This window comes from Colius striatus, chromosome 1 (assembly GCF_028858725.1).
Source record: "Colius striatus isolate bColStr4 chromosome 1, bColStr4.1.hap1, whole genome shotgun sequence".
In the NCBI taxonomy this organism is placed as follows: Eukaryota; Metazoa; Chordata; class Aves; order Coliiformes; family Coliidae; genus Colius; species Colius striatus.
In genome coordinates, this window is record NC_084759.1 from 25,804,018 (window position 1) to 25,822,576 (window position 18,559).

General features: G+C 38.2%; 1 protein-coding gene across 1 annotated transcript; it reads left to right on the forward strand.

Annotated features, from left to right (window-relative positions):
* The first annotated feature begins 1,170 nt into the window (after nt 1-1,170).
* On the forward strand, nt 1,171-13,184 carry UFM1 (ubiquitin fold modifier 1). The gene is made up of 6 exons (XM_062020451.1): nt 1,171-1,261; nt 1,337-1,393; nt 1,798-1,855; nt 7,120-7,159; nt 7,565-7,597; nt 11,833-13,184. Coding segments are annotated over exons 1-6 (282 nt in total). The 5' UTR covers nt 1,171-1,259; the 3' UTR covers nt 11,925-13,184.
* The last annotated feature ends 5,375 nt before the right edge of the window (nt 13,185-18,559 follow it).

The window sequence follows — 18,559 nt, forward strand, 5'->3', positions numbered from 1 at the left end:
TTAAGAAAGGTAAAGCAATTCAGCTGGAGATGTGAATTCAATATGCACAGCTGTAAGCATAATGAACTACCGTACGGATGTTTTAACTCAGGAGTCAAATAGTCCTAAATACATTTACAAGATTAAGCTACAACTAATTTGAGAATGTCATTGTCAAATTCACAGTGAAACCTATCCTTCCTGTGGATGGTAAGTCTGGAGAAAATACGAAAGCAGTCTGGCAAAATATTTTCTACAGTGGTGATACTGGCATACCCCAAGTTGGAAACTCGGTCATCTGTATGAATATGCATTAAAGACAAAAAGCATTCCCACACAACCTTATTTAGCCTTTAAAAGGAATTAGCTTGTTAGAAGTCACAGAACAAAAACCGGAAACTGATGGTTTTCTGTCATAAAAGAGCCCAACACTATACAAACAACATTCCAACTCTACCTTCTCCACTACAAGGCAGACATGAACGTCTTTGAGTTTTAAGAGTGGGAACCGGTGTGTATTTGCATCCATCTTCCCCTATGTAACTTCAGCAAACACCTGCGGAATAGTTTGGACCAAAACCTTCAGGTAACCAAAATTAAATGCCCCCAGCTACCCACATTACACACAGGCGTTCGCGCATATATCTATATCTCTCTCTATATATATACACACACATATATATAAAATATACACACAGAGCACAGTTATAGACAAGCGTACATGTGCGCTAGCAGCCCTTCGTTGGCATTTCTCCAGAACAAGAGGGATTCATCGTTGTTTAACGGCCCCACACCTCCGACCCGCGCCCTGACCCAGAGCGCGGCGCGCAGGCCACCGGTGGCCAGATCCCGCAGCCGGGCCCGGCCCGGAGCACGCCGCCCGCCGAGCCCCCGGTGCCGGCCCTACTCCCTCCACTTCCCGCCCGGCGCTGCCGGCACGTCACCCCCCGACGCCTACGGAAACGCGAGGGGTCCAGGTCCTGGGTCCCGCTTTACCCGCGGAACCGCCAGAGCCACTGCCTCGTTAGAAATCCTCACCGTCCTTCTCCACTGCGTCTCACTCATCCCTCAGCCTCCGCCTTCCCAGTGGCAGTCTGGACTTGAGGCAGAACACCCCCATTCCCTCTCCTGTAGCGACCGGTAGGACGTTTTAGGTTCTCCTTCTTGGTCAGGCGCGCTGCGGGCAGCCCACAAGACGGAAGGGAGAGCGAAGGCCCCCTCGGGCACCGGGCGGCGGTTGACGTGTCGGTGGGGAGAGGCGGCAGCGCTGGGGGAGCACCATGTGAGTTGAGCGGCCCTGCGGCCCCTGCCCGCTGCCCCCTCCTCCCTCAGCCCTAACCCAGTGCTTTCTCCCTAGGTCGAAAGTCACCTTTAAAGTGACGCTCACCTCGGACCCGCGGCTGCCCTACAAAGTGTGAGTGTTGTGCTCTGTCGGGCCGGGCCGGTGCTACCTGGCGCGAAGGGGCCGCGAAGAGCGGCCGAGCTGTGCGCTCCCAAGCCGCCTGCCTTGTCGCGGTTATCCTGGCAGGGCTCTCCCACCAATGGAAAGGGCATTTTTCTCCCTCCATGTGAAACGAAAGGCGGCTTCCTGTTGTTAACTCAGCTGTCAGAGCTCCCCTTCCTTTGGTTCTGCTGCCATGCCTGTCTTTAAAAAGACTTTAAAAGGCTTTGGTCAAAACCTTAAGTAGTACTTGCACACCTTTGGCAAGAGTATTAAGGCTACTAAAAGTGAAGTTTTAATTAGTAGTTAAACAGCAAATAAAGTTGTTTTTCACTTTGTTTTACCAGTTGTGTACTTACATTACATTGTAATTTCAGGTTAAGTGTGCCTGAAAGTACACCTTTCACAGCTGTCTTGAAGTTTGCTGCAGAAGAAGTAAGTATAAAGTTACGATGTTGGTTTTCAACTTTCTGAACGTTCCTGAAAGCAAAAGCTTTTTTGTGGTAAAATATGGTTAATTCATTCCAAAGAATGGGTTTCTTTAGATACACATGTATACAGGTTTTACTCAGTAGGGGCCTGCCAAAATTTTCAGCATCCTGAATTTAGCAATTGTTGCACAGTTTACACAGCAGCAGCAGCTATTGATGCACTTCCTGTTCTTTTTTACAACTAAGTTAAATCATTTTATGTCTGTAACATAAAAACTCTGACAACATACATAATTAAAAGATACTGCTGTTGAATATGTAATGTGTTTAAGTTTCTTATGAAGAATATCCAGAAAATTATTTGGAAATATTATTCAGGAAATTCTTAAACTTCTCTTGCGTTCAATTATAGTAATCACTGTCTTTGGAAGACATATGATTTTTTTATTATAGAAAGTATTGACATTAGACATTTCTGGGCTCCTCAGCTCAAGAGGGACAGAGAACTTCTGGACAGAGTCCAGCATAGGGCCACCGAGATGATCAGGTGTATGGAACATCTTTCTTACGAGGAAAGGCTGCCGGAACTGGGGCTGTTTAGTCTGGAGAAAGGAGACTGAGGGGAGTTCTTATTAATATCTACAAATATCTAAATGGTGGATGTCAGGAGGTTGGGACATCCCATTTTTCCATTGTATCTAGCAATAGGACAAGGGGTAATGGGAAAAAACACAAAAAGTTCCACTTAAACATAAGAAAAAACTATTTCACTGTGAGAGTGACAGAGCTGCCCAGAAGGGTTGTGGATTCTCCTTCCTTGGAGGTCTTCAAGACCCACTTGGACATGTTCCTATGGGACCTTATCTAGGTGGACCTGGTTCTGCAAGGAGGTTGGACTAGATGATCTCTAAAGGTCCCTTCTAACCCCTACCATTCTATGATTCTATGACATCTGGACTAGATTCAGAAAACAGACTTAAGTGACTAAGACTGGATAATGTGTTCTTTGGCTTCTGGGTAGAATCCATGGATTCCAAAACTAGTAGGTGCCTAAATTGCCTATATAATGTATTTGAAGAGATGCATTTTGTTTGTTTCCGATTAAGTGTACAAAGGTTAAGAGATGATCATCTGGACGTAAACAGTAAAATAAAGTGCTCTAAAGCACGATGACTTTTTTTCATCTAATCAGCAAACAGATTCAGCTGAGAGTCTATTCTTGCAATTCCCCTTCTGTTTTCTTTTGAAAACTTTGGAAGATGTGGGGTTATTGAAAATTCCATTTGTTCAGAGACTGGATTTGTGGTAAATAATTAGGAAGGGTAATGGACTCTCTGCATTGACTCTGCTTGTGTTGTTAGTGTTACATCACCATGTGATACAAGTTGTCAGCGGAAACACAGCTTGTGGGAGGGAAGTTGTGGATTGCTGTAACTTGAACAGAGCAATGGACGGAATAATGAATGCTGCTAAAGATATTTGCCCACTTAATGGGTTTTTTTCACTATGTTTTATTCTGAATTATTTTAAATATGAATTAATGCAGCTGTACCTACACAACCCATTCAGAGACACATATCTGTGAAAAGTCTAATAGTACTAATGTGAGGGACTAGGAAAATTGGAGTGGGATTGAGTAGCTGAAGACACCAAGGGCTTATGCTGGAGAGAGGGGTGTCATCAAACCTGTTAATTTTACCTGCTTGTGGAACCACAGTGTGAGTTAGTGATAGGGTCCTCTGTGAAATGCATGAAGAAAAGAACTAATTACTTAACAACTTACTTGATAAACTGTTATTTTTGTTGATATGAGTATTTTGAGCATCTGCAGGAGTTCTGCTGTTTGACATTGAAGCACTCTGGATCAGCACTGAGGGGTTTTTTTATCTCTAGGAGACCAAATAGAACTAAATGCTTTGTAAACAGAAAGCAAAAAAGACTGTTAAGACTCTTCCCAAGGAATGAAACTCCTTTGATACTTTGTGAACAGGCATTGAAAATAATGAAGTGTCTTACATACATGTGTTTTATTCCTTGAATTGCATAACTTTAAACTCATGCTGTGTGTTGTCAGTCAGATTATCAGTTTCACAGTACCTTATATGAAACATCTAAGGAAGAGATAAAACCGTAGCCCTGGATTTTGGTCTCCACAGGGAGTGCATTATTGGTTTAGCAATTAAAGCTCTTGGGGCACAGAAGGATTTAAGTTTTGACTGTTTAGCTGTAATAAGTTGAGTCATTTCTCACAGTCTTAAAGTTTGGCCAAATCATAACCAGAATTTCCTTGGATTGGTAGAACTGTGGCCATGATGTAGGATGGTCATCTTATTTATCAAGTTTCAGTCACAGTGCTTTGACAAATGTTACTTTTTTTCCAAGTCAAATTGTCTCAATTATTTTCATTGCACAAAACAAAGTGTCATTTCTAGCACATCACATAACATGTGAAAGTTTGTTGTATACAATTCATGATTGACAGACCTGGAAGTGAAAAAAGACCCTGATCATTAAATGGGGAGATCTCAGAAGTCTCTGTCATTCCTAGAAGCCTCAGCCTTTCCCAATACATACATTTGGCAGCGGTAATTTGGGTAATGAAAATTTAAATCTTTCCTTAGATTTTTAGTTTCTGTTTGTCTTACAGACTGTATATAAAAAAAAAAAAGAAAATTGAAATGTAGGATACTGGAAGCACTGTCTTAATTTTTCGTCTCTTTATAGTTCATTCCACAGTTGCCACAATTTATTGTGACAGTGTTCTAATTTACAAATGTGTGGTTATCTAGTGGGTTTTTTCCTTCATCTCTTAGAGCTACTCAGTACTTATCTCAGGTTTACATTTGTACAGTACTTTAAAAAAGTAATCTTTTACATTAGTGGAATTATTACTAAAATAGTTATCCATTTCCATTAAATAAAGTTAAATTTTATTATTTCATAAACATGTATATTTTTGAAACTGTTCTTTTGTTATTCTAATGTTAGTCTTGATATTTTGGTGCTAAAATACTATGTTTTAATGCACCTTGTTTGCTCTTCACTGTGCAAAAAAGAGATGAGCTTATTAATGCGGAGGATTTTTGTCATTCTTGTAAAAAGCAAGAAAGGGATATAACTGTTGGTTATGATTGTCATCTTTTCCTTATAGATTGTTTTTATGCAAACAATCTTTTTCTTTAAACTGTTTGAGTTTGGGGCTGTATGTTACCCAGTTTGATTTCAAAGCAAGCTGGGGATTATCTGCTGTATACAGAACTTCGCTGCTCGGGTATCTGTTTGACTCTATCACAGAAAGTTTATATATTTTTAGCATGGGAAACATATGCTTAGCAGCCACAGGAAAGAGTTTTTTATTTAAGTAATGAAGCATATTGCACCAAATTATGTGTCATTATTTCCAACAGTAGTTTCCCCTTCTGTATGTGATGATTTTCATGTGCTGAGTATACAGCTGTTTGGCACAGTATTTTGGGCTAACGTAACAAAGTGGTTTTTTCTCTTTTGACACAACATAAAATAAGGCAATAAGAGAATCTTAACTAGTGCTTCACTCACTGGTTACCACACAGTTCTTATATGAACCTAGTGTATTGGCATCAGATAAATCCTCCTACTGAAAAGCAAAATGACACACAATGAGTAGAGGTGTCCGGCTTCCTGTGAATGACCCTTTCATACATTTTTGTTTGTGGGAAGAGACAGAGAGGAAATGAGAATAGGCATGTAATACTATAGTAGTTACAGGTTTTGATTTTTTTCTTGTGATTTAGGATGAAAGATCTGGAGTATCACCAAGTAACAATGGAAATCTGCTTGCTAAAATCCAAGTTAAATCTATTTCCTGCTTGTTTAGTTTTTTCAATGTTTTATTTTGTTTACTTTTTGAATTGGAGACAGGACTTAATATCATTGACACTAATCCCACTGTTTAAAACCTATAAATTAATTTTCTCCTATTACCTGCAACAAAACCCTGAAACACCAGACCCAAGCCTGTTAAAAGATTTCTCCTTTAAACAGCGAAGTCAAGAATCCCAGAGCTGGTGAACTTGAGGATGAAAGTTTTCTTTCTGCAGCATGTGATGTGTATACATTAGCTGTTACGAGATGGCATATTTGGGTTTTTTTACATTCTTACAGTTAAATATGTTGCTTCTGTTTTACCAACTTCATTACTCAAATCTTGCTCCAAAGAGAAATTGTTACTTGTCTTGTGGCCTTTCTACACTGACACTGCTATTTAACTTATCTTTTGCAGTTCTTCCAGGGAGGCAATCAGTAGTAGCATTCAGAGTTAGCTGCCCTTTTCAGTGTGCAATCTGGAGAAGAGGATGAAGTGCTTTGTGAGGAGGTTTCACTGGTACTTGCTCATTACAGAGACACCAGTCTTTTACCTTAGTAATTGCTTTTTTTTGGTAACAAAAGCCCAAGGATCAACCTTTGGTCCTCAGAACTACCAAGTAGCACTGCTTGACTTGTACCCATTCTAGCCTTCCTGTCCTCAGTGGTCCAACCACAGAGATATACTGCAGAATTTTAATCTGGCCCTGCCTGGCTCCCTCTGGTCCTGATAAACAATTGTTTTTGGCTTCTGAAATAGTTTAAATCCTGTGTGCAATGAAGGCCTGCCCTGAGTAGGGCTTCTCATATTGTGCTATGGAAAGATGGAGAGGTGATTGAGGGTCCAAAGTCTCCTTAGGCTGGTGTCAGAAATCTGAGGAAGAAGACAGATCTGACACAGTGTTAGTTCTTCCTTTTGTAAGCAAATCCTAGAGTGAACTCTTCTCTTGGAGCAGCACAGTTGGAGAGCTCTCAAAAGAGCCAGAGAGAAAGCTAGGAAATTGTTCAAAATTAACCATGATTAGCTCAAACTAATTCTTGCTTAACTCCCATTAGATGTGCTTTTTAGAAGCTTTCCTGTTACATATGCTTCTTGAAAGTAAATTTCTGTACATGTTTAAGGTATTTCTTTATTTAGTATAATAAGAACTAATAGTTCTTAAATTTGCAGATGTTTGATTTCTTTTATATAATTAGTAATAGTAATTTAATTAGTTGTTTAGTGATGCAAATTTTGCATCCTATATTGATGTGTCTAATTAACTTTGACTTGAAACCTTTATTTTGCTCTATCTGTACATCTGAGAATCATTTCTCATAATCTTTTTGTACGTAAACGAGCTAAAATTTTAATTGCTTTAAATATTTCCCAAATATTTTCTGCTTTAACTATGTCTCATTTTATCCTACTTTTATTTCCTTTAGTTCAAAGTTCCTGCAGCAACAAGTGCCATTATAACAAATGGTAAGAATATATTTTATATCTGTTTTTCATAGTTTTGTATTGTAGTTTCAGTGAAGCAATATGGATAAAAGCTAAAGTGCCTTTTCTTTCACAGCCTCTACAGACAGCAAACTGAATTTAATAGTACTGTAGCATTATTTAAATTGCTTATTCATGGGATGACGGTATTAAGCCACTGATGTTATTAGTTTGGTTTTGCCCAGTTACATAGCTTGGATTTTCTGTGACAAAGTTTTCCTGTTAGATCCTGTGGTATGACTTATTTTTGGTAATAGGAAATAGCTGCATGAAGGCCTGATATAATAGTTACATCTTATTCGTATGTTATGGGTTTTTGAGCCTCAAGTTTAGCGGAGTAAATTGTAATATGTCTGTTTAATCTTCTCTTTTTATTTTTTTTTCTAGATGGTATAGGAATAAACCCTGCTCAGACAGCAGGTAAGTTATTGTTTATAAGTCCAATATTAAAACACTGATATTTTTCCTTTATTTATAGTATTTGGAGTTGATTTATGGTTTGGTTTCTTAAATGGGAGAAGCATTATATAGTAGTTGGAAACTAAATCGAGGTAGTGTGTAAAAGGTTAAATCCGGAGAATTATTGTTTAACACTTGTTTATTTAGGTCTGTTAAAAAAATGAGACACTTCTGATCTTCAGAGCTTAGCTATTTAGTGTGCAATTTAGAAAAGCAATAGTGTATTACATTCTACTGAAATAACAAGTAATATCTATATTCCTTCCCTGCCCAATACTTAGTTTGGTAGCATTTGCTGTTTTAGCAGCAGTTCTCATGAGACATGTTTAAAATATAATATTCCATTTTAGAGCAGGAACTGTAGGTGCTTTGAAAAACATATTTTCAAGAAGAGTGAATCTCAAGAGGGACAGAGAACTTCTGGAGAGGGTCCAGTGCAGGGCCACCAAGATGACCAGGGGACTGGAACATCTTTCATACAAGGAAAGGCTGCAGGAACTGGGGCTGTTTAGTCTGGAGGAGACTGAGGGGAGATCTTATTAACATTTACAAATATCTAAATGGTGGATGTCAGGAGATTGGGGCATCCCTTTTTTCTATGGTGTCTAGCAACAGGACAAGGGGTAATGGGATGAAATTGGAACACGAAAAAAAATCCATTTAAACATATCATTTACTGTGAGTGTGACAGAGCAGTGGAACAGGCTGCCCAGAGGGGTTGTGGAGTCTCCTTCCTTGGAGGTCTTCAAGACCCACCTGGACGTGTTCCTATGTGACCTGATCTAGGTTGACCTGCTTCTGCAGGGAAGTTGGACTGGATGACCACTAAAGGTCCCTTCCAACCCCTACCTTTCTATGTTTCTATGATTCTTATCGATAGCCGTCTTGTACTCATAAAAGGATTCCACTTGAGAAATCTCTTGATTTCAGCTCTGGAGGTTTGCAAGAATTTATCTCTGTCGCAGGAAAGTGTAAAACTTTTTCCCATCACCTCTTGAAATATATAGAAACATGATACAGATGTTTAATTGTACTCTCTTGAAGCAGGCATCTATATACTGAGAAGCTATAATTTTTAATTTATTCATAAATTATTAAAATAATGTAATCTTGACACATTTGAAACAAGGGAAGAAATGGTCTTAAATTCTACTAAGAAATAATAAAAATGGCTTTGGTGCTTGTGGAACCCAGTCATCCTGTGAAAATTTTACTGCAGCCTGCAAACATGATGAACAGTTGATGGAGACTTACTGCTTCTTTGTTTTTTGCTTGAAACATGCCAGATCTCACCTTTTTTTTCAGTTCTAAAGAGAGAAGGTATTATCGGCATACTTAGCTATGTAAAATAGTGTAAAGTACATCCTTGAAGAACATGTAATAGTGTGTGATGGTTAGAAGAGCAATTGCTTGACGTTTTCTTGAAGTAGTAAAAGGCACCAATTGAGTGTAGTGACCCATTTCTGAGGTCTGTGGTGCCTTCAATAGCATCTGAAAATGAAGATCAAGTGAGTGTTTGGCTTTCTTCTCTGCTGGAGGTTTCTGTGCTTCCTGGGCTCACCTCAGGACACCTGGATTATCGTTTGACAGCTGTACTGCCTCAGGCAGTCTCCTCAATTGATGCTGTCCTGGTTGTGATCCCATGATTAAGTGTATTCAAAACAGATCATAAGACTACTAGTTTTCTTTAGCTACTAGATCTTCACCCGCATGTAAAGCCACATTTTCACATGACCGCTCAAGAATACTTAGGCAAAACAGGTAAAGTCAGTGGCTTCAGGTATATTTACATTGTTTCTCTTCAGAAGTGTACTTCCGTTTTATATCATGTATTTTGAATTAGTTGTAGCTTAATCTTGCGAAGTAAATTTATTTAAGACTATTTGACTCCTGAGTTAAAACATCCATGTGGTTCATCATGCTTGCCTCTGTGCATATTGAATTCACATCTCCAGTTGTTTTGCTTTACCTCTCCTAAAATTTTATAAGTTTTGAGGAATTACTTGGTAGCAGTATAAGACACCATCTCATAATCAGGGATCAGATAGATGAAAAGCAGTGAGATGTAAAATGTTTTCATTATTGTTAATCTTATCAGCAAATGACAGTGCTGTGGGATCTTGTCCTCAAACTGTGGGAAAAAAAACCCAACAAACAACCCAAAAAACACTACTACCCACCCTTTAAAAAACAACTACCTACACCAAATATAAGACCTAGATCCAAATCCCTCCTCAGTTTACAAGTAAACATACATAATTTAGATATAATCTTATGTTCAGCCTTATCAAATTATATCACTAAAAATTTATAGAGCAAGATGTACATTTTCCTTCATTTTTCATCTCTTTTTTTTTTCATATATTAAAGCTTGGACAGTTACTTTAGTCTTCAAAAACTTACCAAAATAAGATGATATAGGAATAAAATCTTAGTAATCCTTGGGGATTTCAGAGGTTTTGTACTGTTCCACTATTTCCTCACCTTTCTAAATAGAAATGCTCCCCGAGTATGACTTTCATTCTCCTTCCGTGATTCCATGGAACAGGAGAATGAAAGCTGAAAAAGCCAGGCTTAGCACTTAATTCCTGTATTGATATCAATTTTAAATCCTCAGTAGTTTAGGGAATAGTAAGTCATAACTTTAATAAAACCTCTATCATAATAGTGATGGAAACAGACTGGAAGGTGAGGACAGCTGAGGCCTGGTTTAAAATCTTAGAGTTTTGTGACGGCCATTGCCATACAAATACTCTTCATCTTGTTGTAGGTGTCCAGAAGATCTCGGGTTGTAACACAAGAGGTGGAGGGTCCAGAAGAGGTGGGCACGGCGGGGGGGGGAGTGAAAGGAGATACTTGTGTTAGCAGATAAAAGCACATGGTGTAAACAATTAGTTGGAATAAAGCATCATCCATACTGTGTATGTAGTGATCTTGTCCCCTCAGCGAGGGTGGGCTGAGTGATCTGTGCAGGCGACCTAGTGATGTTGCCGGTAGTGGCAACACATCTAGGTTAGTAAGCCTAGTTCTCTGGTTTGCTGGTATGACAGATACGTGTTCAGTGAGTTTTAGAAATCTCTTTAGTGTGTGATCTTGGCAGGTTGTTAAAATCGGAACGTCTTCTGATAACACATTCTTTTGAAGTGACTTTCTAATATTAGCTATGTTGAACAAGTAGAACAGTTTCAACCCTGTTCTATGTGCTGGAAAAGGAAAGTTTGGACAAGGGGTGCTTTGTTTCCATGTGCTAATAACTTGAACAAATAGTAAATATATATTTTTTTTTTTTTTTTATGGGAGCACTCTACATGCCTGAATGGGGAGACTGGAAGACAAATGCAGTTATTCTGTTTTTACAGTCAGCACAAAGATGAATAAGATAGGTCGATATGATTAAAATCCAATACTGCAGAATTGTGTATGTTTTGTGGTGTGGCAGTATGAAGTAAAAAAAAAGTTCTCTTACAGTAAATAAATATGTATCACTTAGCAATGTGGTTTCATTTTCAAATATTACATTTAAGAGAAGAAAATATCAACCTGATTGTCAGTCCTGAAGCCATGTAGAAGATACTCTAGATGTCTAAGCATTAGAAACTTCTAATTATCTTACTGAGAAGATTATCGTGATTAATACTATAAAGTAATAGCTACAAAGTTCAAGATTTTTTAATGCTAAAATGAAACTGAGTTATGCTTGGATATGTGGGGAGCATTTCTAAAAGAATAACAGAGTTGATGCTCTGAAGTTAGAAGCAGATAAGTACTGAACCAAGGGGAGAATGAAAAATGAATATATGCATGAATGACCTCAAGATAAAAAAAATAATTATTATGGAGAAGGAAAACTGAATTTCCTGGTCTTGAAATTATTATGGTGTGTCAATGAAGTCAGACATCAACATATTGAACTGCAAAACTTGAAAAGCTATAGCTTGCAAATTTTATTAAATAACTTTTGATCTGGTATTTTTATTTAAAAATAGGACCTCTTTGGAGTAAGAGGGATAAGATGAAATTTGTTAACAAAATCGTTAATGAATCATTAACAAAACATATTTCAGGTATACTAGAAGAATTACTACAAAGATGTTAAACACTGACCTGACATGATTAACCTTTAAATGTGTATGCTTGTTTAGGTAACATTTTATTTGGTTGGTTGGTAACACATTCTGTTTTGTTTGTTTGTTCAGGAAATGTATTTCTAAAGCATGGTTCAGATCTACGGATTATTCCCAGAGATCGAGTTGGAAGTTCTTCACATCTCCTGAAAGCTTTGGAATAAATGACATTGCCATGCAGCGAAGGTCTATTTATTTTGGAACTCTAAAATGCAACTAATGAGTTGGCTTTTTCTTTGAAAGCTAGCAAATTGACTTCCCAAGATTTGATTTTTTTGAAACAAGAGAAGGTTTAATTTCCTCACTAAAGTATATTAACTCATGGACTGCTTCTTCCCTGACTGGTAGAAGAATGGGCTGATTGCATGTTGTGTTCCTGACAGAAAGATGGACTTCTCTGTATTAGGTGTTACTGACACCCCAAGGGTAAATAACACAGCCACCACCAATAGATATTTAAAATATTGGATATTGTTGAGCCTTCTCTGTGGAATGGAGAAACTATGTTATCATTTTGCTACACAAAAATTATTTCTACTCAGTGCTAAGACTTTTTTCTTTTCCCTTCCTAAACTTACTCCCATGTTTAAAGGAACGGTTTTCACATGGTTCAAGCATTAAGTCATATAGCAGGGAAGTTTCAGGGGTTTATTACTCAAAGAAGTAAATAGCTGCCAAATATTCCAAGGTAATTGTAAGATTTAACTGCTGCAAACATTTTGGATAAAGGAGAAAACAGAGGTTTCTACACGTTAAAACTTCATTTGATACACTGTGAAGTTGAATTAAATGCAGTTTTAGAGGTTTTATGAAACATATTCTCACATGAAGTGCCAGCAGTTGAGCAGGACTGCAGCATAATTTGGGGATGTGTAGATACTGGTCAAATAATGTCATTCCTTTTCCAGTAAACTCATACTGGTTCTTTCTAAAAGTCTTTTTTTGTTACTGTGTCTTACATGGGAAACAGCATAGAATTTACTGAAACGTGTTCAGATTATATGCATCTTGTTTATAAATTGCCAGGGACAAACAATCAGTTGTGTGTCTTAATTAGAAAAATTGCTGCTTCTCTTGAACTGGTTATCTCCTTTGTGATTTAGTACGTTTGGCAAAATCTTACCCTGTAGCATTTCTTTTTTCTGTCCTACAGAGTTTAACAGGAAGAAGAATGGGCAATGTAGTGCTTGGTTAGATGAATATTGTCACAAATACAAATGTCCTGTGCAATAATTGTGCTCTACAAAGATGTTCAGATAATGTATCAGTACAAAATGCCCCTCTGCATGGGTGTATAGTGAGTATATAGAGGGATACTCTTCTGAAAGTGATATTTGACTCTGAACATTTTCCAACTCTAAATGAATTGTAAAATTCTGAGTATTCCTTTATTTTAATAAACAATTGTATGAAAAAAGTGCAAACTTTATTCCTCTCTCATATTCTTAATTAGATTTGACAATAATTAAAAATTGTGCCTTTTAACCTTCTATTCAACATACTTTCAGGTTCATTTCAAGCCAAAAGATTCTTACTATGCAGAACTCTATTGAACACTGCCCTTAAAGATCTAAGTGCATGGTTTCTATTAATCTAATGCTGCAATATAATTAGAACGAACCAATTAGTTGCTTGTAATTTTTATCTGCAGTCTCTTGACTGAATACCTGAAAAAACACCTGATACTGTAATATAACAGGATTTGAGGGTTTTTCCAAGTCCAAATGTACAATATAGCCAAAGGACCATCACGATTAAATGCATTTTGAACCTGAGATGCTCTGGTGTTTGTTGAAAGGGAGACTAAATAAAAATAATTTCATATGGTGGCTGACATTTCTTACAGCATTACTTAAGAAAAAGCAGAAAGTGTTTGTTTGACATACACACTGCATTGCAAGTAGTTTATGTAACATGCAGAGGAATTATTTATGTGGAGTAACTGGTCTTTGTAGTACTTTGTGTTTGTTACACCTTTGTCTCAAAATGGTCTCTAAAATCTAAATGTAACTTTTCTGTTTGGTAGAGGCTTGATTTCAGTGGTAAAATGCATTTAGTAGGTGTTTGCAAGTTGATTATCAAGTTCATTTTGTTATATCTATCATGTTTGACATGGATGCAAAGGAAAAATACAAGTTTAGAACCAAATTTCCTAGGGCTTTAAAATAGTCCTAAGACTGGAAAGTGCTGTACTCAGAGTGCTTTACTGGTTTGTCGAAGTGTACTTTAAGTTATACTTTGAAAATCAGCTTTATCTGGAGTTTGTATAGTCTTTGACTCTGGTTATAACTTGACTGGTGTTAAATGAAAGACTCCCCTTGTTTGTGGTGAACTTTCCTGAAGTCAATTTAAAGAGTCTTTGTATTTTAAATTTTTAAAAGGATGGCTGGTTTATGTTACAAAAATACACTGTTAAGAGAAATGTTGGCAGAATCATAAATGTGAAAAGTCACACCAAAACTTTTTTTTAAGAGCTATCATAATTCTTTTGTTTCATAATATGTTATAGAAGTCTTTGTTTTTCTCATATGCATTATTTGGTAGAATTTGAAGGTACAGAAATGTTTCAGGGACAGAAGCACAGCGATCTGATGAAGAACAGAAGAACTTGGAAGAATTAGGAAATAGCCCTGGTAATAGTTCTGTCAGTGGTACAGCTTTCTTCCTTGTGTTCCCAGGTCACAAAACAAACAGAAGTCCCAAACAAAAATCCAGTTTTATTCTGTGTTTGAGATTAAAGGACCAGATTCCTCTTGTTGCTACTAAATAATAACTGTAAACATTGTTGACAGTGAGTCTCAGAAGTTTTTTTTCTTCTTTGTACTTGGGCTGATGGTGAAAACCCATTTCTCACTGCTGCTCCAGTGATACAGTGAGCAGTTGGAGCGAGAGAAGCTGGTGCCAGCATGACTGCAGAATGTTGATGGATTCTGAAGGTGCAATGCTTTGTGTGGCAGCATGTGATTTGCTGTCAGAGTACTTGAATGGGGCAGTGGGGAAAACTGGGACCTGCAGTCATGTGAGTAGCCTTGTGCTGTTTCACTGCTCTCAGCAGGAGTGTGGAAGTGCCAACTGGGTAAAATTCAGTCTGTGTGCAATACATAGTGTTCAGATTTAAATACACTATAAATATAGTATACCAACTGTATATCTCAGTAGTGAGTGTCATCCACAGTTCCCACTGTGGAAGGTAAATCCCAGGCAATATTCACAAAATCTAGCATGATCTTTTTGAGGCTAATCTCTGCAGGCTGTTTCTGAAATTAATGGAAGGGAGAGTCCTCCAGAGAGAGATGCAGAGTAGCTAAATGAATCTTCAGTTCTCAGTCACCTTCTGGAGGAGCCATTCTCCATGGACTAGAGAAAGCCATTGAGGCGTTAGCCTGCAGGAGCTAACATTAACCTTTGTTGAATACTTTCTGGATAGGTTGTAGCTCTGTACCACTTGCCATTGTTTCATCTTGGTGTGTAGCACATGATACGAAGCTCCAAGGTACTCATTCAAAAACAAGTTTATAAGAATTTGTTTGCATGAAAACAAATCTCATTTTTTATGTAGTATAATGAGTTTAATTTTTCTCAGGTAAAAATTAGTCCTGTCTACAACCAGTGAAAATTTGTGTACTGAAGAAGAAAACAAAAGATTCTACTACTACCTTTTTTTTCAAGAATATAGAATTGGTCTCCTTTATTTCCCTGAAGAGCTTAAGTGTTCCTGGAAAGCAAATTTTTAAGTATTTGGATTGCATACTAACAGCAGGACCAGGTACAGGTGTTCCTGTTGATAACCATTATGAAAATCCTGAGGCTATGAGTGGGAACTGTTGGTGTCTTTCACTGATGAGAATTACCAGATGTCACATGTAAGGACTATACCAACTTTAGAGGCTTTTAATCATTCTAATGGAGAAAATTGCTCTTTGATTTTGAACAATAGATAAAGTTTGTCCTACAATCAAGTTCTATTTATAGATCTTGAAAGTAATCTTCATGTAGTGGGAGTGAGAATATCGTTATCCACTGTCCTTTTTACTGCTCATGAGATTCAAGAAGAAATAAGTCTGGGACAGTCTGGGAATTGAACAGAGTTCAGAATTTGTTGCTATGGAATTCTGTCTCACTGCCAGCTGAAAAGTACGACATCCTTCTCTTCTGAAGACTTGGTTGTCATGAAGATTCATTAGTGTCTGATGAAAGGCTTAAAAAAAAGCTAAAAAAAGGTAAGAGAAAAGGAGAGGGGTATGTGTGTATATGCACAGGTAGCCAAGAAGGCCAAGGGCATCCTGACTTGTATCAGAAATTGTGTGGACAGCAGGATGAGGGAAGTTATTGTCTTTGTCCTTTGTGCTGGCAAGGCCGCACCTTGAGTACTGCAATCAGTTCTGGGCCCCTCAGTACAAGAAAGACATTGAAGTGCTGGAGCGTGTCCAGAGACTGGCAACGAAGCTGGTGAAAGGTCTGGAGCACAAGTTGTATGAGGAGCAGCTGAGGGAGCTGGGGTTGTTTAGTCTGGAGGAGGCTGGGGGGAGACCTTACCTGAAAGGAGGTTGTAGTGAGATGGGAGTTGGTCTCTTCTCCCAAGTAATAGGTCAAGAGGAAACGGCCTCATTTTGTGCCAGGTTAGAATTGGATTAGATATTAGGAAAAACTTCATGGAAAGGATTTTCAAGCATTGGAACAGGCTACTCAGGGAACAGGTGGAGTCACCATCCCTGGAGGGATTTAAAAGACATGTAGATGAAAGCCCTGGGTGAAAAAATTTAGTGGTGGACTTGTGAGATTAGTGGTTGGACTGTATCTTAAAGGTCTTTTCCAACCAAAATGATTTCTGTTATCTCTGTGGTCATTTTGCAGTTTGACTCACACTGTCTTCTCATAGCAAAACCCACAAGATTTTAGTAGATGTGGACTATTGTGTTTGCTATCACAAACATTTTAGAAATTCAACTAACAAGCTGTGGGCTGTTTCTAAGATGTTAAATGTGAGGGAAATATCTATCAGAAACATATCGTCCACATCTAATAGACATTCTGTGTGACCTGATCTAGGTGAACCTGCTTCTGCAGGGGATTGGACTAGATGATCTCTGAAGGTCCCTTCCAACTCCTACCATTCTATGATTCTATGATTCTTGTTCGCTTAACATTAATACTGATTCATGATATCGATGCTTTACAAAACATCAGTTTGCTTTTCATGTGTTTTTTTTCTGAAGTAGTTCATAATGCTTTAGGTTGCAGATTAGCTTTGCCAAAGTGCTGTTAGTTTTTACTATGGACCCACCTTAACTGCTGTGACCTTCGTAGAGTACAGAACTAGAAATCCTTCTGCACCAAGCTGGGTTTATATGCAGACCTTAAATATGTGTGTGTATGTAAGTAATTGACTTCTGCAGCTCTCTAATTCCTTCCCTGAGGAAGCAGGACTTTGGTGAAGCTTTACCAGCTGACCAGAGTAAATGAGGTGCAGTGATGTATGGAGTGCTAAGCTGTAGCTGATGAATGCCATTAATAATGGCAACCTCCTTTAAATATGAGAAAACTACAAAGAAGGAATAATTCTATACATATTTTACTGTGAGGGTGAGGGAGCCCTGGCACAGGCTGCCCAGAGGGGTTGTGGACTCTCCTTCCTTGGAGGTCTTCAAGACCCACCTGAACATGTTCCTATGCGACCTGATCTAGGTGACCCTGCTTCTGCAGAGGGGTTGGACTAGATGATCTCTAAAGGTCCCTTCCAGCCCCTACCATTCTATGATTCTATGATTCTATATATGGAGTTTATGATCCTCTCTGGGCAACAAAGTTGTTCGCCTGCTTTTTGTTCAAGGCAGAGCCAATTCAAGTCTGATCAGAAGTGCCCTGCCGTGCATCTTGCTCCTGTACAAGTTGTTTTAGAAATACTATTTGTATGGAGGGACTTCTCACACAGGTAAAAGTGGTATGATCAGGCTCTTAGGATACTCACAGGCACCATGCTGACCAGCTTACTTTCTTGAAATAGCTGTTAGAATTACCTACTGGTTTCAGCCATTGTATCAGTTCTTTAGGAGTGCTGCTTTAAACATTTAGGTTTCCTGGGTACTTTTATGACTTGAGATCTATTTATGGGAGTCAAGAAAGGAGGAAATGTTAGTTATTTTGAATTCAAATTATTGCATACAGAGTTGTTCATAGTTTTCCCCAGTAATTTGCCTCTATTTTTCTGGAAAAGAAACTGTGGTATGGTAAATGGAATTGCAGTACCTATTTCCTGCTCACTTTACCAAAAGGAGATCAAAGGCATAGTCATTAAGCAGTTGTCATACCTTCTGGTACTGTAGACTTGATTTATGCCCTGGCAAAAAAAAAAATAGTTTAAAAGGCTGCTTCAAAATATTATTGTTTATTAGCCAATTAGTACAAGCCAATGAATAAAAAGCAGCCTGTCTTGAGGAATGAATAGGGAGAATGCTTCAAACTTAGAAAACTGCAAAGACTAATGAAATAACCCTCAGCGGGTTGCTGTGCAAGAGTAGCTGAAATGGTTCTTGTAGCCAGCCAAGTGTGTCCACTGCTAATTTAGTTTTCTATTTCTGTTTTTCTTGTGTGTATAGAGCTAGGCAGAAGAGCTATTCCAAAGCTCTGTCACATATGTGGTAATTTCTTGCCCCTAATCCATTGCTTTTACCTAACTGCTGAGGTTACTGTTACTGCCACATGGTTATTCTAAGCATATTTACGCTTCTTCTAAACATACATTTCTTACAGCTACTACAATTTCAGCAGAAGCAGTCAGCACTGAACTGACCAACCTGCT